General features: G+C 48.8%; 1 protein-coding gene, 1 long non-coding RNA gene and 1 pseudogene across 2 annotated transcripts; 2 read left to right on the top strand and 1 right to left on the bottom strand.

The window, feature by feature from the left end:
- The first annotated feature begins 7,277 nt into the window (after positions 1 to 7,277).
- Positions 7,278 to 8,937, top strand: LOC119328165 (flavonol 3-O-glucosyltransferase UGT89B1-like). The gene has a single exon (XM_037601184.1). The coding sequence runs from the start codon at positions 7,357 to 7,359 to the stop codon at positions 8,800 to 8,802; it is 1,446 nt and encodes a 481-aa protein (XP_037457081.1). The 5' UTR covers positions 7,278 to 7,356; the 3' UTR covers positions 8,803 to 8,937.
- Positions 8,938 to 14,341: 5,404 nt separating this feature from the next.
- LOC119330574 lies at positions 14,342 to 14,701 on the top strand. Its single transcript, XR_005160162.1, has 3 exons — positions 14,342 to 14,382; positions 14,484 to 14,559; positions 14,672 to 14,701. It is a non-coding gene; the product is annotated as an uncharacterized LOC119330574 (long non-coding RNA).
- A 2,775-nt stretch (positions 14,702 to 17,476) lies between these two features.
- Positions 17,477 to 18,563, bottom strand: LOC119333371 (annotated as a pseudogene).
- Positions 18,564 to 22,014: the final 3,451 nt, after the last annotated feature.

The raw sequence follows: 22,014 nt of genomic DNA, 5'->3' as shown, positions 1-22,014 counted from the left end.
ACATGCCCCTATAATGTTGAACATGGAACCGTTCCCCCTCTTCCACCTGTCGGGATTTCGTCTAACGCCGGGAATTCATCCTCGAATGTTTATCCCCTCCGTCTGCAACGTGTAGTACTATGTTAGGACAACCCTAGCTCTGCCTATCGTCATGTTATGCTTTATGATGCTTTGTTTACTTTATATTCATTGTTTCTTCCCCCTCTTCTCTTCGGTAGACCCCGAGACCGATGATGCCCCTGTGATCGACTACGTCGACGACGACACTTCCTCCTTTTCAACAGAGCTTCCAGGCAAGCAAACCCCCCTTGAGCATTCCAATATCGCCCATTTCTTCCGTCTCATGCTTGCATTAGAACTGCTACTGCTTTCTGTATGATCCTACTCTGATGCATAGCCTGTTGTTGTTACCTGCTTTCATACCTTACCTGCTTATCCTAAACTGCTTAGTATAGGTTGGTTAGAGATCCATCAGTGACCCCACCTTGTCCCAGTTGCCTCGCTTTATGTTCGATGACTCGATCAACGTGATCGACGTCCAGGCCCCGACACCGCACATCACCCCCTAGTTGTATGACACTACAGAGTTACTATCGAGTGCCGAGGGTGAACCTCATACATCACTCCTGATGAGATCTCTGTAGTGTAGCTATTCGGTCATGATCATCGAGGGTGATTTCCTCCTTAACCACTTCCGTTACGGCTCTGTCGTGCAACCCCTCAAGTTTGAACCTCGAGGGTGGATCCTCTTACGTTTACCTTGATGACAACATCGAGTGGAATTCACTGGGGGTGATTCCTTGGGTTTTCCCCTTGGTGTTAGACACATAGTTACTATGGTTACTATGACTTTGCACTGAGCCATGTTACAAAAGACGGGTCGGTCCTGAGGGGTACCCACGCGAGCTTAATAGCGAGTGATGTGGAGTCGGGTTGACCTAGAAGGTGCCCGCGAGATACTTACGAGGTGTGACCGGGCATTCTTAGCCCTTGCCGCAAGTACTCGAGACGGGGCAATGAGGTCACATCGGTCGTGAGTCTCTGCTCGTTACCGCATGCTCCTAATCCACTACGATTTGGATATTTGATCCGAGGGGCCTCTGGCCTGATAGTACTAACCATCACGTGGGCATAGTATGGGCGTTCTGCGTCATATACATCAGCCGAAGCTTAATAGATGTCAGTGACTGAGAGGCGCGCGCCGGGTTGGACTGCGTAAGCACCTGCCTTTTTGAAGGAGGTAGCTAGGTCTGCTCACCGGCCGCCCACGCAACGTGCAGGAGTTCCCGGGGAGATGGCCCATGACCCCTAGGGGCGTAGGTTTAGTCCGGCGTGCTGGCCTCTCTATTAAGCTTAGGTCGGGTTGCGGCGTATTGTTTGGCCGAGGCCGGGCATGACCCAGGAAAGTGTGTCCGGCCGGAGTTAATCGAGCATGGTGGGTAAGTTGGTGCACCCCTGTAGGGAAGAAAACATCTATCGATAGCCTGTCCTACGGTAACGGACACTTAGAGTTGTATCCTGATTGATACAACTAGAACTAGATACTTGAGATGAGAAATGGATATGAGACATGGTTATGATGAATGGATAGTATGGCTCTGGGATGCTTTCTCGCAGAGAGTCGAGAAAGGATCTCTGGCCGAGGTTGATAACACTACTACTACTTTACTTTATGCTACTCTTAACTCTTCTAATGTTGCAAGATCGCTGAAGATGCTAGTCTTCGATAGGACTAGGCTCTCCCCTCTATTCTGGCATGCTGCAGTTCAGTCCACAGATACAACCCATTTCATTGATACCAATGCATATGTAGTGTAGATCCTTGCTTGCGAGTACTTTGGGTGAGTACTCACAGTTGCTTAGCTACCCCTTTTCCCCCTTTCTTCTTCTTTCCGGTTGATGCAACCAGATGTCGGAGCCCAGGAGCCAGATGCCACCGTCGATGCCTACTACTACGTGGAGACCGCCGACGACCAGGAGTAGTTAGGAGGCTCCCAGGCAGGAGGCCTTGCCTTTTCGATCATTGTTGCTTTTGTGCTAGCCTTCTTAAGGCAGACTTGTTTAACTTATGTTTATACTCAGATATTGTTGCTTCCGCTAACTCTTGTGTTTTCGAGCTTATGTATTCGAGCCCTCGAGGCCCCTGGCTTGTAATATAAAGCTTGTATTATTTTAATTTCTGTCTAGAGTTGTGTTGTGATATCTTCCCGTGAGTCCTTGATCTTGGTCGTACACATTTGCGTGTATGATTAGAGTACGATTGAATCGAGGGCGTCACAGGATCAGTGGTGGAGAATTATGTCGGATGCGGTTCATCATGTAACAGTCATAACCTAGGGTGACACAGAACTAGCTCCAATTCATCAATGTAATGTAGGCATGTATTCCGAATATAGTCATACGTGCTTATGGAAAAGAACTTGCATGACATCTTTTGTCCTACCCTCCCGTGGCAGCGGGGTCCTAGCGGAAACTAAGGGATATTAAGGCCTCCTTTTAATAGAGTACCGGACCAAAGCATTAACACATAGTGAATACATGAACTCCTCAAACTACGGTCATCACCGGGAGTGGTTCCGATTATTGTCACTTCAGGGTTGCCGGATCATAACACATAGTAGGTGACTATAGACTTGCAAGATAGGATCAAGAACTCTCATATATTGATGAAAACATAATAGGTTCAGATCTAAAATCATGGCACTCGGGCCCTAGTGACAAGCATTAAGCATAGCAAAGTCATAGCAACATCAATCTCAGAACATAGTGGATACTAGGGATCAAACCCTAACAAAACTAACTCGATTATATGATAAATCTCATCCAACCCATCACCGTCCAGCAAGCCTACGATGGAATTACTCACGCACGGCGGTGAGCATCATGAAATTGGTGATGGAGGAAGGTTGATGATGACGATGGCGACGGATTCCCCTCTCCGGAGCCCCGAACAGACTCCAGATCAGCCCTCCCGAGAGGTTTTAGGGCTTGGCGGTGGTTCTTTATCGTAAAACGCGATGAATCCTTCTTCTTGATTTTTTTTCTTTTCTAAACCAAATATATAGAGTTGGAGTTGAGGTCGGAGGAGCTCCAGGGGGCCCACGAGGTAGGGGGGCGAGCCCCCCACCCTCGTGGCTAGGGTGTGGGCCCCCTGGCCTTCATCTTTTGCAAGGATTTTTTTATTATTTCCAAAAAGACGTTCCATGAAGTTTCAGGTCATTCCGAAATTTTTTGTTTCTGCACGTAAATAACACCATGGCAATTCTGCTGAAAACAGCGTCAGTCCCTGTTAGTTCAATTCAAATCATGCAAGTTAGAGTCTAAAACAAGGGCAAAAGTGTTTGGAAAGTAGATACGACGGAGACGTATCAACCCGCGCAAGCGAGAGCTATGTGCACCGGACTGCCCTTTTTCATGAACTTTTTCAAAACTCAAAAGAAAATTCCAAGTCCGTGGACCTTTTCATTTTCCATGAACTTTTCTGCAAATTCGCAAACTTTTTCCATTTTTTGTGAATTTTTTCCTCAAATTTGCTTTTTAAAAATCTCAAATATGTGAACTTTTTCAAATTCTTGAACATTTGTGTACAGTTGTGAACTTATTTCCTCAAATTCATTACTCCTTCCGTCCCATAATATAAGAACGTTTTTGACATTAGTGTAGTGTAAAAAACGTTTTAATATTATGAGACGGAGGAAGTAACTTTTTTATCTTAATACATGAAATTTATTCTCCACGAACTTTTTTCCAAATTCGTGTTTTCTTTAGCCGTGATTTTTTTTATAGTTGTGAACCTTTTTCAAATTCATGAAATAATTTTCAAATTAATGATTTTTTCCAAAATAGTGAATTTTTAATCATGAACATGTTTTTCAAATGCGTGAACTTTTAGCTAGCAATTTTTCCCCAAGTTTCATGAACGTTTTCAGAATTTTATGAATTTTTTAAATTTTGTATGAATACTTTAAAATTCATGAACTTTTCTGAATTCGCAAACTTTCTTATTTCATATGAACATTTTTCAATTCTTTTGAACTTTTCCCAAATTCATGGATTTTTTCAAAAAAACTCTTTTTATATTTTACATTTTCTTTTTAAAAAATAATTTATACTGGGGTATATAATATATACTAGCAAGATGTTCATGCGTTGCACGGAACATCAAGATGCATTTGTATGAGTAGTTTATCTTGTGGGAGAAAAGGATGAACGAGGGAGTGCCTTATTTGCAAATGTGGAGAGGAGTGTGGATATCTTTTTAAAAAATTATCATAGTTTTCTTCCTATCCGTTAGATATAAATCGGACAGCCTATATTACAGGACGGCGGGCACACCATCATCACCAACTCTGTTTTTTTTACAAAAATAGAGATTAATTGTGATACTAAAAAAAGGACCAAACAGTACTACTTCCTCAAAGCAGACAACAAAGTGAGCTCGGTCTAGTGGTTATTGCGCCAATGTCTAGAGAATTCCTTATTTAACATTGCGTCTAAATTTTATGCCCTATTTGACATCGATAAATAATTTCTTCCTTATTTGACAGCGAGTCTAAATTTTATGCCTTTTATAACACTTGTGTCCATTTTAAGCCTGAATGATATCTGAAAAGACCATTTTGCCCTCATGTAGTATGTTTGTGTGCGTGTGTGCGCGCGTGTACATGTGTGCTACTGCCGCGGGTGTGCGTGTGTGCTACTGCATGTGGGTTTGCTATTGCATGTGTGCGTGTGTGCGCGCTGTTGCGTGCCCGTGTGCTGCGCATTAGGATTAATCTTGTTATATGTTATACAATGCAAGTGTGGATCATGGGTGTGTTGCATGTCACTTGAGCACTAGAGATAAGGTGAGTTAGTTAGTCTGTTAGTGCTTGATCGCGTTTGTACACATTGCATGCAGGCCAGATTGTGTGGCCATAAGGGGAAAAAAGGTTATGGGATGCTGCACAAGTTCTAGACTTGGGCATGCATGTAGACAGGGATTAGCTAGTGGCCAGGTTATGGTTTTTTTTTATCTAAGGCCAGGTTATGGGTTAGTGGGCAAGAGTGCAGGATAGTTGGTGCATGCGTGAGTCCAACCCTATATATGTTGCATATTACACATAGTGGGCGAGAGTGACGGTCGTCTCTCGTGTGAACCAAGGAGCTGACCTCTTGGCAAAGCCATTGTTCCTCTTCCTTGCTGCTAGTGTGTGTGGGTGTGTTTCCCTGGTCATACGTGTTCTTTGTGTTGAGAGAGAAAGCAAAAAAGAGACTTGTATGAGGCAACGGAGGAAGAAGAAGAGGTGTTGCGAGAGGCAGCGCCAACACTGTGTGCATCCGTGCTGCTGCTACTATTGCGTGTGTGTTGCTGTCTGTGAGTGTGTTGTGTGCGTGTGTGCTGCTGCTGCGTGTGCGTGTGCGTGTGTATGTGCTGCTACGTGTGTGCTACTGCTCGCACACTGATGCTGCGTGTGTGCGCTACTGCCCTGCACACACACATAACATGAGGGGCAAAAGGGTCTTTTTAAATGCTATTTAGGCTTAAAATGAACAAAAATGTTATAAAAGGCATAAAATTTAAACTCATTGTTAGATAGGGAAGAAAAAGTTTATCAGTGTCAATAAGAAAACGAAATTTAGAATAGTGTTAAATAAGGAATTGTTTCTTAATATATAGATGTGTGAGTTTGGATCCCACCTCACATAGAATTTGTCAACTCTTTTTCTTTGCATTTGATTTTTTAGCACGTTGCTGGACCAACCCGCTACGTGTCGCGTGCGAGTGCCAGCAACCCTAACTGGCACTGACAGCGCCGAATAGGAGCTCTCTCGGCTTAGCACTTCTCGCCTAAAGGTGGCCTTCGGGTCCTAAATCCGAAGCTTTAACGGCCCAAAAGCCAGGTAGGTGAGATAATGACGTCAGCACTAGACACCAACTGCCTGTAGAGAATGGGAAATCAGTCGGCCCAACCGTTAGATGTGATATGTGTACACCCTCGATCCATCGTGTATCTCTTCCCCGATGCAGCAACACTCACATGAAAGCTGCACCCTTCTCGTTGCACTCGTCGTCTGGCTCGCAATGGCCATCGTCGTCTCATCGCTCCACTCGTAACATCACATAGCAGCAGCCTTCGGTCTCCCGTTCTCCACTTGCAGGAAGCCGTCGCCTCATTGCAACAACATTTGTCGTTCCGCGTCCACCGCCAGAGCATCATCATGGCCACCACCTCGACAACGCAATTGTCTTGCAACATTCGACGGCCTCTCGTCGCGACCCACAGCTAGCACGCAATAGCGAGAAATGGTGGTGTCCACCGCTTTCAGCATCGGCGGCGCCATGCAACAACCCCCTACAACATCTTTGACACCCCTTGCAGTAGGTCGCCTGCAGCACCTTCGGTGTCATATGTCGTTTGATGATACGAGGTCGAGGAGAGGCATTAGAAAAGTGAAAAAACAACTGGCCTGGGCCCGGCCCGGCCATCAGGCTCAAAATCTAGGCTCGAGCTTGGCCCGGAAGCAGCGTCGGGCCGGGCCGGGCCGGGCTTCCCATGACCAGGACTAGCAAAAGCCCACCCGGAGGGGGCCAACCATGTGGCAAATTTGACAAAATTGACCTGTGGACGAAATCAAATCACAGAATGAACTGTCCGTGAAACTATTTCACGCGGCTGACCTTTTTGTGTGACGCCCGACACGAAGACGCCACACTACACCGTGTAACGCCTCACAGATAGGCGCTACACGCCTGGCCAGCGTTGCACCCCAGACTGCCTAAAAATTGCTAAGTCATTGTGCAGAGCCTAAGAGCTAGGCGCTGCACTGTATAGTGTGGCGCCTAGCTCTCAGGCGCTGCACTAGCGGTTGCACTACAAAATGAAGCAACCACTAGTGCAACGCCTAGGAGCTAGGCGCTACACTGTATAATGTGGCGCCTAGCTCTCAGGCACTGCACACTGACTTAGTAATTTTCGGATCACACGGGTGTCACGCTGGCCAGGCGTGTAGCGCCTATCTGTGAGGCGTTGCACAGTGTAGTGTGGCGACTTCATGTCGGGCGTCACACAAAAAGGTCAGCCGTGTGAAATAGTTTCACGGACAGTTTATTCTGTGATTTGATTTCGTCCTTAGATTAAATTTGTCAATTCTGCCCAACCATGTCTTTGCATGGAGCCGTTGGAGTACAAAGTCAGGAACGAATCTAACGATATCTCGATCAAACGTGAAAAAAAGGATTAAGTACAATATTTCGGCCGAGATTGGACCTAGACTTTTTTTGAGAGAGGGAGAAGTGCGACCAAACACCGCAGACGTCGCACCCCACCCCAGGTCGCAATTCACCGCGACACCACCACCACTGCCACCATAGCAATGGCCGCCGGCGCCACCACCGATAGCTCCACCGCTCCGGCGCCCCACGTCCTGGTCGTCCCGTACCCGGCGCAGGGCCACACGATCCCGCTGCTCGACCTGGTCGGCCTCCTCGCCGCCCGCGGGCTCCGCCTCACCGTCGTCGCCACGCCCGGCACCGCCCCGCTCCTCGCGCCCCTCCTCGCCGCGCACCCGGGCGGCGCCGTCCGCGCGCTCACCCTCCCCTTCCCCTCCCACCCGGCCTTCCCCGCCGGCGTCGAGAGCGCCAAGGGGTGCCCGCCCGTGCTCTTCGGCGCGCTCATCGTCGCCTTCGCGGGGCTCCGCGCCCCGCTCGGCTCCTGGGTGCGCGCCCGCTCGGGCACCCCCGACCGCGTCGTCGCCGTACTCTCCGACTTCTTCTGCGGGTGGACGCAGCCGCTCGCCGCCGAGCTCGGCCTCCCTCGCGTCGCGTTCTCGTCGTCTGCTGCTTACGCCACCGCCGTGCTCCACTCGCTCCTGCGCCGGCTGCCCAGGCGCGAGAACGAGAGCGACGAGGAGTGCCCGATCGCCTTCCCGGATCTCCCGGGCGCCCCGGCGTACCCGTGGCGGCAGCTCAGCTTGCTCTACCGAACGTACAAGGAGGGCGACGAGGTTACGGAGGGGGTCAGGAGGAACTTCCTCTGGAACCTGGATTGCTCGGCGTTCGTGTCGAACACGTTCCGGCGGCTCGAGGGGCGGTACCTGGAGGCGCCTCTCGCCGACCTGGGCTTCCGGCGCGTGCGCGCGGTGGGTCCGCTGGCGCCGGAGGCCGACGCTGCGGGCAACCGCGGCGGCGAGACGGCGGTGGCCGCGGCCGACCTGTGCGCCTGGCTCGACAAGTTCGAGGACAAGTCCGTCGTGTACATCAGCTTCGGGAGCATGGCGGTGCTGCAGCCGGCTCACGCGGCGGCCCTGGCCACCGCCCTGGAGAAGACCGGCGCGGCGTTCGTGTGGGCGGTCGGGCCGGCGGTGACGCTCCCGGGCGGGTTCGAGGAGCGCGCGGCGGCGGGCGGCAGGGGCACGGTGATCCGCGGGTGGGCGCCGCAGGTGGCCGCGCTGCGGCACCGGGCGGTGGGCTGGTTCGTGACGCACTGCGGGTGGAACTCGGTGCTGGAGTCCGCGGCGGCCGGGGTGACCATCCTGGCGTGGCCGATGACGTCCGACCAGTTCGTGAACGCGCGGCTTCTCGTGGACGAGCTGCGCGCCGCCGTGCCGCTCTGCTGGGGCGGCGTCGCCACGGCGCCGTGCGCCGACGAGCTGGTGCGCGTGCTCGAGTCGACCGTCGTGGAGAAGGGGCAGGAGTGGACCGAGGTGGCCACGCGGGCCAAGGAGCTGGCCGAGGAGGCGGCGGCCGCGGTGCGCGAAGGCGGCAGCTCGTGGCGGGAGGTGGAGGAGCTGGCGCGGGAGCTTCGCGAGCTCGGAGCCTGACTGAAGATCTACAGAGGATCCATGAAGCAGTTCGCGCAAAATTTACGACGGCGACACAATTTCGGTTTCATTTCGACATAGAAATCACCGGTGTCCGCTGTAAAATGTACAGAAAGTTCGGTTGCCATACATCATTTCGACCACTTGTACAATGTCGCTGTAAAATGTAGAGAAAGTTCACTTGTTCTTTGCATTCCGACCAGCTAGACATAGCATATCTGAAATGTCGCTGTAAAATGTAGAGAAAGTTCACTTGTTCTCTCTGCAACTGATTTTTCCTCCAGGATTTGTTGCTCATTTTCTTCTTTTGAATTCATGCAGCGGTGCAAGAACCTTCGCAGGCCCATGGCCATGGGTCGCCCCCGCACTCGTTGCTCCAGCGGTGGTTTTGGGCAGCACGGGTTTCCTTGAGTTTGTTGTAAGCGGCTATGAACAGATTCCGCCTTGTGCCCGTCATTAACATCTCTGGCTTTGCACGCAGTAGGTACATCATGTAGTTGGATATTTCTCTGCATCCCATTGCGCCTGCATGATACACTGATTTTGTACACCAGGTAGGGCATTCCGCATTCCTAGAAATCTCTTCATCATATTGAACGGTGCCTCATGCGGGAAGTCCTTTTATGAGCCCGAGCTGAGATGGTCTCGTTATCCTTCCCGTCCAAGCACTTCCAGATTCGCATTGCACCAGATATACGGCAGTGTATTCGAAATAATATATGCATGGCGTGGCCCACCTACCGACCAGCATTAATGTGACGTCTCCGCTACCCGTCTGCCGGCTTGGACGCTTCTTAACGATACAGGCCGTTACCCTACCGTTCTGAACCAACGGACGCCGTCTTCATCGGCCCATTTACTCCCACCTGTTCTTGCCTGTACACATTGGCAAACTCTGGAAGTGTCAAGTGCGGTGTACACAAATAATTCCTCTGCACCCAAATCCAAATTCAGTAACTCCCAATTCTGCAGCATGAAAAACAATTTCACTTCACAATTGTTTTCCATGCAGACATCGCAAAAGCAGACCAAAATGCGGCAGCACAAACAATCTTCAGTAATCCACAGAAGGACCTGTGCACCTCATCACCTCTCAGATTGCCCACACACAGAGATCATGAAAACAAACCACATAGCATTCCCTTGGAGAGTACATGCATAGGAGCTCAACGGTGCAACAACAGCAGATCAATACAACACCAAAACAATACATGTGAAATGGATCATCGTCAGTTACGACTCTAAAAACTGTATCTCGAATTACATAATGAACAGTTCAGATCCGCACTCACAACTTTCCCTTCTCTGCAGTCCAAATCACATTCAGCTACCTCTGCATGTACATTCTGATGTGTCAATACGAGAATGGATTCCTATACATTTGATCCTTATGATAATGGGCCAGGTGTGCTGGCAGTAGGCTTCCTTTGTCCACCTCTTCACTATATGTTTGACTGGAATCTGATTCACACAGATAAAATCGATGGCTTACATTTCAGGAATAGGACAGTTCATTGATAAAACTGAACAAAGTTTCAAACCATACGGGGACACATTTTCATGGTACTCACCAAGCATCCGCAGACGATATCCTGCATGCAATATGTCCTCTCTACACTCAATCTGCTCTTCCAATACCTTATGCCAAAATCTTTCTCCCATGAATATATGTTGTAAAAATTGTACGCCTCTCCGAGGGAGTCGAAACTTCTATCTACTGTGGTACAATCACATTCTCTGTAGGGTTCTATGCAAAACCCCTCATGGCTTTTAGGCAGTCACGCGTGACAGGCACAGTGTCCTGCAAGGCTGTGCTGCACCTATGATTGTTCAGAAACAAAAGGCAGTCACGTGCGACGGGCATGGTGTCTTTACCCTGCAAGCCAACTGTGTTTTTTTGGGGGAAGCAATAGCTTATATTACTTGACCAACAACAGCAAGTTCATACTGTATACAATTGTTCAGAGATGCCGGGACCTAGTAGAACCGCGCACACTCCGGCAAGGAGCTAGAAGCATGTTTGGCAGTTAAATGTGCAGCTAAATTTAACTCAGGCCTTACAAAGCTGAACTGGAAAATAAAAAAAGAACCACTGAGCTCTTGGATTTCAAGGAGAATTAGGTAGAACAGAAGCACGATTCTTCTTGTGGCTTTTCCATATCTCAATCAAACCCTCACAATCTCTTTTCAAATGAACATTTGTTTAATAATCTCTAATGGGTTTAAACTTTTTACTGTCAACTATACTAAAAAAATCATCATTTGACAGAATAAAAACATGACTCGGCCGAATAGCATTTTCATAATGTACATGAACAATACTTACTGGAACATTCGAGACTTTCATGGGGATATAAAGCTACTTTTGGTCATCCATCAAGCGGAGCCGAAAGAGAACAAAGATGGCTTCAAAAGTTCAAATCCTTGACAGAAGGTGCTCCAAGATTCTTCCTGAACTTGTTGTGGCTATCATTGGGACGCCTCTCCACCTTTAGTAAATAAAAAATATGCATATATATACAAAGTAAGAAGATGGATTTTGTTCATCGATCTTACCTATAAAGCAATCATCAACATACAAAACAAAGGCAAATATAGCATGATTTTTTCTAATCACAGGGAGCAATCAGCCTACCAACACAGGCACATATCTATGAATTTTCAAAATGCATACACCAAACATACTGCAAACACCAGTACATAATTTAGTAATTTCCTTACTGCAGAGATCAACCAGCCTGAAAACATAGGCTCTCGTATAGTAAAAAATATCTAAATACAGGGAGCAAACAGTCTGCAACCACCAGTACATAAATCAGAAATCTTTTCACTACAGAGAGTAATTAGCCTGCATCCGTACTTTCAGAGACTACAGGCGCCTGGATTTTGTGAATGCAGAGAACAAATCAGTGTGCAAACACAGGCACATACAGCATGAAATTTATTAATGCAAACAACAACCCGCACTTGCTCTAACTGCATGATATATTCAGTCATTTCTACTTCCATTTTCTAAGTCACAGAATATCGGATGGAAGGCAAAGTTTCTACTTCACCAACCTTTTGTTCCACCCCGGTGCTTGGGGATTCATCTTCCCCGTCGACAGCTCCGACCTTGGTGGCGAGCTCTCCCTTCTGTTCTCCGCCGCCTCCTTTGCCAAGAAGATTTGTGCTTCGCCGCTGTCCACCGCCGTTGCACTGCCTCCCGCTCCGCCTGCAATGCCACTTGCAGATCCGCCACGGCAAAGACATTGACAACCACAGGAACCGGCTCCCCTACCTCCTCAAGCAGACTAAATCTGAATCTTGCAACAAATCCATCTCTGGATCAGCTAACAAGAGGGCTACAAAATGGAGGCAGCATCCCTGGAAAAAGCGAAGATCCACGCACCTGCTAATTAATTGCACCAGAAACTCCATGGCGGCTCGCCGGCGACGCCAGTTGCCTCCGTCCCCGGGTCTTCAGCTTCCAAATGACACACGTTGTAGCCGAGAAGAATCTCGGTCCTGCCCTCAATTCGTTTCTGCTGCCATCACTACACGGAAAGCCAATTTCCTGGTCCACGGATCAGACGGGGACGCGGGTTCTGATCCACACGGCTCACCACGCGAGACCGACGGCCGTCCGCACTATCCTCAGATCCGTCAACCCTGCCCCGCGGTAATGGCCCACCACCCAGCGCTGCCGCATACGTATTTCGCTACAGCGCTCGATTTTCTCGCGAACAGCCTGCGCGCGTATAGAACTCTGGCACAGATCCACGAGCGCTAACTGACGACGTAGATAACGAGCTCATTTGAGCTTGAGCGCAATTACTCCGCGTCCGCCTCATGCATGATACCCATTTTATAGAAGCACAAGTCCGCTGCGATGTGCGAGAAGGACACTCTCATCAAACGGTCTCTTCATGCTCCACCCAAGGTCTTCACCGCATCCTGATCCTGCTACCTGAAGAGCCCATACCCATTTCTTTAGGAGGTAAAAGGACTCCAGGTACCCTAACTTGCACTGATGTTTTAGTTCTAAACTTGCAAAATGCAACTCCACCATACCTTAACTTGGAGTGGATGTGATGATTTAGTCACCGGTCTATCATAGCTCAACAAGTGGCAGCCAGGTGGTTGGACTGGTCAGCGCCTGCACTTTTGCAAATAACACCCTGAAGTCTTCTCTAATTAACAAACTATTTGTTTGTATCTGTCATTGCTGTCGAGAGGAAACGCTGCTGCAGGGCAATCTCACCTCCCGCCGTCGCCCTAGGCAGCCAAGCTCCACCTCTACTCCAACGCGCCGTCCTCGATATTGCACGCCCAACCGGTCGTCCAACTGCCCTCGGCCGCTCTTGCTGCCGCTGTCGTTGCGTTAGTTCGCTTCGTCCATCTAACTCTCGCCATGCTCCTCTTGTAGACCTTCAGGCTCGCGCACCCGTGACCTTGCGGCAGGCCTCGACCGTCTGCTGCCTTGTTATGGAATAGAAGTTCAGTTATCCATGCTTGGCTGTATCTAGTATGATTGCATCTTAGAAACTGAGTGACGTTAAAACTTTCTTCAGATGCTAGGAAATAACCGAGCCATCACTGGAATAGGCAACAGCTTGAACCAATATACAATTTAAAACATGAATTTGCATTGGATATGGCCAACTCTACAAAGGTGAACACTAAACTGTCCATGACCGTGAGCCTTTGTCGTCTACACCCTGCTGCCTGGGAGCCGCCGCGAGAATTACGTATTTCTGTACGACCTTCTTGTCAATGGCGGACAGTTCGCCAGTGGTGTCCGGTGGTTTCGCCACCACCGCCATGAACCAGGCCACCATGAGCAGCATAAGCCATTGCTTCACATATGGCCTAGCAAGGAAGAGGACAATGCCACAACGGTGAGACGTCGGCGAGACCTATGGCATGATGCCGAGCGCCTGGTCTACGAGCCAAGCTGCCCGATGAAGGGACGGGAGATGGGCTTGCGGAAGAAGAGGATGCATGCGGGCGGCGAAACCAGATGAAAAGGGTAGCCTTAATCTGTCTGATTGACTGAAAATTAATATCCCCAAATTGCACTCAAATTACATATACCGCTCGTGTTGAACGAGCAGTGCACGCTGTACTGCTAACCAAATTCGAGCAGTATACATCTCTTTGGGTCGTTGGCTCCCTCTTTATGCGTGCTGTCTCTCTTTTAAGGATTCTTTCTGGACGGTCAATGGAGTTTTCGAGTGGAAGAGACCTGTTGAATAATTTGCTCCCGGGCCCAATAGTACCTTTTGTCCGTGGAGGAATTTTTTCCCCAAACTCCAACGTTAACATATGCACAGTGTGTGATACTATAGGCATAGGAGAACTAAACTAAATAAATGCAGAGGGCATTAGGAATGAGAAACATAATCAGTTCTGTAGGTTCCGCATATATACGACTGTAGGAGTACCAAACGGCCAACAGGTTGTACTTGTCTGATTTTTCTCCTTGATCCGTGTTGGAGCTGCCAAGTTTATGTCCTTAATTTCATGCTGCTTGCCGTGATTTTCTGCAGATCCAGAGAAGCGGCAGAGAGTTCCCTCGGCATATAGCCGATTCATCAAGTGAGTGATCAGTGGTTCATTCTAGTTCCCCGTTTTAGCTTGAATCTTCTCTCTGGCAAAATTCGTATGCATGATGCATGATTTCCAATGTACGTATGCAGAGACGAGATTCAGCGTATCAAGGCCAACAATCCGGACATCACCCACAGGGAGGCTTTCAGCGCAGCTGCCAAGAATGTAATTAACTTCATCTTCTCTATTTCTCAACACACATTTTGATCCGACCGGGTTCAATCTTTGATTTGTTCAATACTTTGTGTATTTATCACCGATCGTCTGCATGCATCAGTGGGCTCATTTTCCACACATCCATTTCGGTATTTACCACCTCCATGCTCCCTCCTGAAAAGGTTATACTGCAGGTTAATTAGAGAAGACTGCAAGGTGTTATTTGCAAAAAGTGCGGGCGATGACCGGTCCAACCACCTTGCTGCCACTTGTCGAGCTATGATAGGCCGGGGACTAAATCATCACATCCACTGCAAGTTGGGGTATGATGAAGTTGCACTTTGTAAATTTAGGACTAAAACTAAAACATCACATTCTATGCAAGTTAGGATACCTAGGGTGCTTTTACCTCTTTCTTTAACCGCGGCTGTATTCCTCATGGTCCATTTGTGTCGTAGTGTCAGAAGCGCTAACTAGGCTATTAATGCTAGCACTCCTGAGAGCATATGGCTTCTCTAAGCATCTGATGCCCCCGAGGGTGAAGAGCATGATAGCTGCCTGCAACAACTTCTTGTCGCCGCCCTGCCATGATTTACAGAACACATAGACTGACACTGTGATCTGAGAGACGGCCGTGAGGACGTGCCGCTTCCATAGCTCGTTGTCTTCCATGTTGTAGGCGGTTATGCCGTCCTGTCCGCCCAGGTGCATCAGGAGGACCGGCGCCCACACCACCTCTAGGACGCTTTTGCCATGTGTGAAGCTGGAATTTTCCGGCTTCCTGTGACGATTGAACAGGGCGGCGAGAGCATATATCGCCACCGCGTCGCTGCCTATGTATGCTAACCATATCAAAAGTCGGAAGGAGGCAGAGACGGCAGACTTACGCCGGCGGGCGGAGAAGTAGAGGAGCCATTGAACACATTGGCTGCAGATGACGAGAATTCGCAGCTGCCACTCCTCCCACCAATCCACAGCGGTCGAGAGACCCATCTGCAATTGGCTAGCTCTCAGCCTCTCACTCAATGGTCAATCTGAACAAAACTCACCCCTTAATCTCTCAATGGACAGTATATATGCACATGGTTAGCAGTAATGCGATGTTAACGTATGCTGTCCGGCTGAATTTCTTACGCTGATCACTTTATTAAGTAGCTCGACGAAGTTGCCGTGCATTAATTTAAGTATGATCTGCATCTAGCTAGCTAGTCGCCATCTTGTTATACATGTATATGTTAGGATGATCTCCACCGTGTGGGCCCAACGGTCCACCGGGCCCTTAGATCCACGTCCTGATCGGGGGCGCTCAGCCCACTATGGGTGACGGGCCCCTGTCACCTGCACTATATAAAAAGATGGGGGACAGCGGCTCACGAGGTTCGTCGCAGCGCCGTACATCCCACCTAGTCCCCTACCGATCTAGGGTTAGTGCAGTGCTGACGGGAATCACCGCCACCACTACTCTCTGCCATCACCGGCATCATGGCCGGCTCCGGGGGCTCCTCGAGCCACAAGCAGAAGGTAGGACCACCAATTATCTGACCTACTCGATCCGCAAGGTCTATCAATGGTATCAAACAGGTTTGGTTATAGGATCTTCGGTACAAAGAAAAACAGAGATGGAAAGATCCCCCCTCCTCAAGAACCCTAATCCTAACAGAGAAAAGAGGGAAAAGAAATCTGAAAAGTAGCGCCGCCGCACGGCCACGCCGTTCCTCTCGATCTCGGATCGCATCGGCATGCCGAGGATTCGAGAAGAAGAACTCCACCCCGACCGGGGCAAAGAGCACAGCAGCCACGCCGTTCGACGGCGGCGCGCTTCCGCTAAGGGAAACGCGTCACCGGCGAAGGGGAGGCAACAGCGCCACCGTCGTCGAAGGGGAGCAGAGCAGGACTCGATCCGCAAGGTCTATCAGTATATTCCTATAGGAACCAGTCGGGGATGTTATCTTCCTTTTCGAAAGAAACATATGAACCAGCCGGCACAGTCCATGAGGGGCGGAGCTATTTATGACCTGATGTTTAGTTGGGGTTTTTGAAGGGTATAATAAAAAGCTTTTGGAGTCTGTGGGTGTCGCGGGCTCACGGCAGTGCTGGTGGGAACTCGGAACCTGGACAGCAATGAACATCCTCATTAGCAATCTACATGTATCTTCACAACATTCTAAAACTCTACAGAATTACTTGTTGATACACTGCGAAGTATAGTTCAGTCAGTACAGAAAAACTACCTGCGTCATCAAGCCAAGTACCACTGAAGATTGTTTTGCATAGGTTTACTTCTTACACCTCTATCACCAGTCCAACAAGAAAGCATTATCTTGCAGATTTAGTTTGACAAAGATAGAGCATCAAGCTTTCCTGGACGTTATTTCTCGAAGCAAGATTTTTCTGGACGTTCCCAAATGCAAAGTTCTGGGACCAGATGGATCAGCTGAGTGAAGATAACTGTAATGATTCATCACCAGTTTTTTGACTGTAATCTTATTACCCTCTATTTATTCTAGCAGCAAGCATGTCAACTCCGGACAATTCTTTTGCAAAAAAGAACTCTGGACGATTCTGATTGAAGCAGTGCAATTACGAACTATGACTTCACATTTGAATTAAACAACATGCACCATGTTGTAACCACCGTAAATTTAAAACTCTAACTAGAATAGATTGTACAAGCTGCTAACTTAAAATTGAGGTTTTTCCTTAGGATTTCTAGAATCCCCTCTAGTTTTTCAGAACTCGGAAAATGATGTCTTCAGATTAAACAGAAGATTTTCACCGTTTTCAGATGTCTAGAAATGACAACTGAGCTCAAACAGATGCATCAATGCTAGTACCCTTGTTTTTTACAGTAGTGGGATATCATCACTTCTGAAAATAGAAATAGCAGGATAAATAACCAGATCTGGTGAGTTTAAACTCAAAGAGGTCAAGGAGCAAGCATGGCCACCAGTTCGTCCATAACACCTGGGCAACTGCTCCTCAGGTGCTCGTATCCATCAGACGCCATGACTGCCTTCAGGTTACCTGGAGACATCAGGAACTTGAAGCACGCCTTCTTCAGAGCACCACAACCATGCTGCTCAGCCAGTGCCAGCGTTGTCGCCGCCGTGCTCTTGCAGATGTGATCGCACAGCTTCCCCTCGCAGATCACCTTCAGCCTTTCCATGTCATACCTGTCTGCCGCTACCAGCAAATGCTGAGCAAACGCTGCCTCATCGCCCTCGTTCATCACGGGCAGCGAGTCGGTGTAGATGAAGTGGAGCAAAGCCTTGAACACCTTGGGTTCCATATCGTCGATACGTATGTGAGTTGCGGTCTTCTCCTTCATGGTACCAAGCAGCTCCGCCTTGAAGACCGACGACCGAGCTGCGGCCTGCGAGTATGCACCTGTGTGCAGCGAATGTCTCCGCACCGACCTCGAAAGTGACATCGGCCACCTCGCCGGCCAAGAGCAGCTGTCCAAAATGCTGGTGCATGTCGGACGGTGGCACCGGCACCACCATAGACGGCAGGATTGGCTCGGTGAAGATCTCCTTTAACACGGTGACATCGGACCTGATGCTGAAAACATCATCCTTGAGGTAAGGGGATTCATCCAAGTCTTTTCTTTTGATGAAATGACCGAAGCCCCATGCAGCTTCTTTGCTGGAGAAGGTGCGTATCAGGGCGCTGAAACTGTACTGCGGCACTGGCTGCCTATCTTGGTCAAGCAAACTTATCTTGAACTCTGCTTTGACTTCAGTACCATCACTTCGGTCAGAGAACAGGAAAATGGATATCCAATCGGCGTCGTCTGAGACAACGCCGTCAGGGTAGTAGTGCACACACCATCGGTGGCCTCCGATGGTGAAAGTCTCGGAGTTGATGCGTTTGCCGTTGCCAAGCCCCTTGGTGCGGGAGTAGCCGTCTACCTTGACGACGTGCGACCCGGACACGGCTGGAGCGACGATCGCCGACGCGGTCAGCGACGGCCCGTCGTCGTTGCCCACGGGAGACGGAGAAGAGGCGGGCATTGGCGAAGCCGTGAAGGCGGGAGGAACAACCGAACTGGTTAAGATACGCCAAGATTACAATCAAAACGAACTGGCAATAAATCTGAATCTGCGTGCTGGGCGCGTGACCTCCTTCCTCTTATCCGGGTCGCGACATGGGAGGAAGAAGGCGGGGAACCTGGTCGATTGGACGGCGGCTAGGGATTTGGGAATGGTTTTTTTTTTGCGAAATAATTCTTTATTACTAAAAAATTAGGGAGTACAATCTCGTAAAGCAACATTAAGGACTTCCTCTGGCCGGACCCTAGCCAAACTATAGTTCGGTCATTAGCCCTACCAAAGTTTTTTTTAGAACGAAGGCTCAAGTGGGAGCCCGACTTTGAATTAACAAAGCCATCAACCGGCTAGGGATTACACAAGGCCATCGTAACAACCACTAAACAACTGCGAAAAGCCGCAAACAAGAACAGAAAAAAGCAGCAGATACATAGTGTTGCCGAAGCAGCTTACAAGCACCAAAGACTAAGCCCTATAGGGATAAGCAAATTAAGCACTAGCTAGAAGTCGATGGCGTCCACCAAGTGAAGTAGATCAAGCTGAGCAAACCGGAGGGGTTCTTCATACTGAGACAAAGTCCAGCGATGGTCACGTCCTCATCTACACCGAAAGGTGACACCTTGTTCGATCCACTCCTCTCCAAATCCAGAGGGGTCCCCTGCCCCTCGCCTTGGCTCGAAAGGCGCCGGACCGCTGGAATATGGAGAAGCTCACCCTAGAGCCAGGATAGGACACGATGCCGGGCACCATGGGAGATTCTCAACCCGACACAGCGCTGCACGAGGAACCAGACGAATTGCCACACCGCAGGTCACCGCTACAACCACCAAGGGGGAAAACTGCACAAAGGCACTGACACTGAACAAACGAACAGCGGGTAAGATGAAGCAACCTTACAGGAAACAGATCAAGCCCGAATGGATAGGCTCCATGCCCAAGCCACCGCATCAAGTTGCTGCTAGCAGAAGAGAGGAGCCCTATCCCCTCCCTGCCCAAGAATGGCGCCAACCGGCGAGCAAGCAAGTAAGGATCCGGCGAGCAAGCCAAAGCAGAGCATCACTGCTACATAAACAGAGCACCAAGCTTCACCTCCCTCGCTGCTGACGCAGCCAACCCGACACCCACCTCACAGCACTCTGCACACTCCTACCATGCCCAAGACGACACCTTCAAGAAGGTGGCGACGCACGTTGCGCCGTTGCCGTCCAGTCTTTGAGAAGACAAGGGTTTTCACCCGGGTCATGGAGCAGGAGGGAGAGGGAACGAACCTCGACAAAGCCTCCGAGGAGGAAAACGGCACCTGCCTGTGTCGCCGATGCCGTGGCCGGAGAACCAGCCAAGGATTTCTCCCGGTCCAGTTCCGCAGCTCCAAGCAACCCCACCCGCCACGGATCCGGCGTCCAGAGGCCGCCGGCGACCAGATCCGGCGAGGAGGAGCACGCTGAGGGGGAGTGGAAGCTGCCTTCAGGTCCAGGCGCGAACAGGGAAGCCGCGCCCCCGCTGCGACCGGCGTCAGCGCCCGCCGTCACTCGCCGCCCTCGCGACCAAGAAGACGGGGGGCAACACCCGCGACGCCACTCGCCGCAGAAACGGCGTCGCCGCACCAACCCGAGGCCGCTGCCTCGGCGCCCTAAGCCCTCTGCGAGGAGCGAAGCAGCCAGATCCTCACCGCCGCCGTCCTGGGCGACCACGCGGGCTTCGCCGGAGGCCTCCTTGGGCGGCGGCGAGGGGGCAGGAGGAGGGGAACGGGGGGCCGGCGGTTAGGGTTTTCGTCGCCACCCGAGTCGCCCCGAGCGAAGCGACGCGGGGGCCAAAGGGGGGATGAATTGTTCTCCTTGAAGAAACGAACAGAGTAGAAGCCGCCCTACCAAAGTTTGCCATGGAATGACTAGCATTATTGCCACTACGACGTATATGAGTAATAGAAGAGTCACGTTCCTCCATAATTTGGGAATAGTTGTTTGTCACTGGAAGGGGAAGATGAGATTGGGTGTTCTTTTCTTCTTCTTCTTCTCTTCCTCTTTCGTTCAGGCACACGCACAGAAGAGAATGCGCGCCAAAGTTTTCACCTTCGCACACGGGCTCGCGCCAACTACTCCCTCAGTTTCCAAATATAGAATTTTTTTAAGATTTCAGCAAGTGACAGGCCTACCGGCAATGTGCCTCGTACCGATCGCTCGTCAGAAGTTAACCTTTCTCTATGTACTTGAATTTGAAGCATAACATAACAGCACATATTAATCTGCTTTAAAGAGGAAACATATAGTACTATTTTATTAAAAGAAAAAAATAAGTTAAACACACAGGCATTGTGTAAAATTTCCACTTCTTCTCCGAAGTAGTAGCACACAGCAGAATTTCCACTTCTTGTCCGAAGTAGTAGCACGCAGCAGATTATAAGAGCATAATAATGATTATATTGCCATACATCATTCATTCCACCAACTACTTGATGGACCAAAAATAATTAAAATTGAGGACATGCACGAAGACCTTCCTGTCATTTTGATTTAATCTAGATGCTAAATTAGCTGTAACTAATACACTCATAAGCTTTGTTATCGTTGGTCGCGAGATCTTATGGGTTTCACCTCTAGCCTACCCCAACTTGTTGATACTAAAGGCTTTGTTGTTGTTGTTGAAATACACTTATAAGCTCTTCCTGGCATATTTTTTGTTTTCAATTTTTAACTTTCGTTTATACTTTTGAATATTCTAAATAAATGTTGATCATGTATTAAAAATGTAGATATGTTATCTGAAAAATGTTACTCAAGCATTTGAAAAATGTTAAATGTTTATAGAAAAAATGTTGACCATGTACTCCCTCCGTCCATGAATAAATGTACATCTAGGTTTTGTCCTAAGTCAAAGTTTTAAAACTTTGACCAATTTTATAGAAAAATGTAGCAGCATTTATGACACTAAATTAGTATCGCTAGATTCGTTTTGAAATGTACTTTCATAATATATCAATTTGATGTCATATATGCTACTATTCTTTTCTATAAAGTTGGTCAAAATTTTAAATCTTTGACTTGAAACAAAAGCTAGATGTACATTTATTCGTGGACGGAGGGAGTATTCAATAAATATTAATCTTGTATTTGACAACTATTAGAAAAATGTATTAGATATATACCGAGAATTAGGGCTGGGCGTTCGGTTAATATGGTTTATACGGTTCAGTTTATTCGGTTTTTAATAATTTTGATTTTTGAGAAAGACAACCAAAATAACCACACAAACTAGCCACCAAACCTTATTAGCCAAAATATATCGGTTTGGTTTATTTGGTTAACCAAATAAACCGAAGTACATGTACCCATCAGTCTAAGAGACCTGACTCATGAACATCGATTTACATTGTACATAATGTATACAATAATCACACAATCGTTTCATGTAAAACAAT

The sequence above is a fragment of the Triticum dicoccoides genome, chromosome 7A, assembly GCF_002162155.2.
Source record: "Triticum dicoccoides isolate Atlit2015 ecotype Zavitan chromosome 7A, WEW_v2.0, whole genome shotgun sequence".
Taxonomy (NCBI): Eukaryota; Viridiplantae; Streptophyta; class Magnoliopsida; order Poales; family Poaceae; genus Triticum; species Triticum dicoccoides.
This window is presented reverse-complemented; position numbering and strand designations above follow the sequence as displayed.

Bases quoted from the DNA above. Each gene is read 5' to 3' on its own strand.
- LOC119328165 (XM_037601184.1), top strand. From the start codon at position 7,357: ATGGCCGCCGGCGCCACCACCGATAGCTCCACCGCTCCGGCGCCCCAC.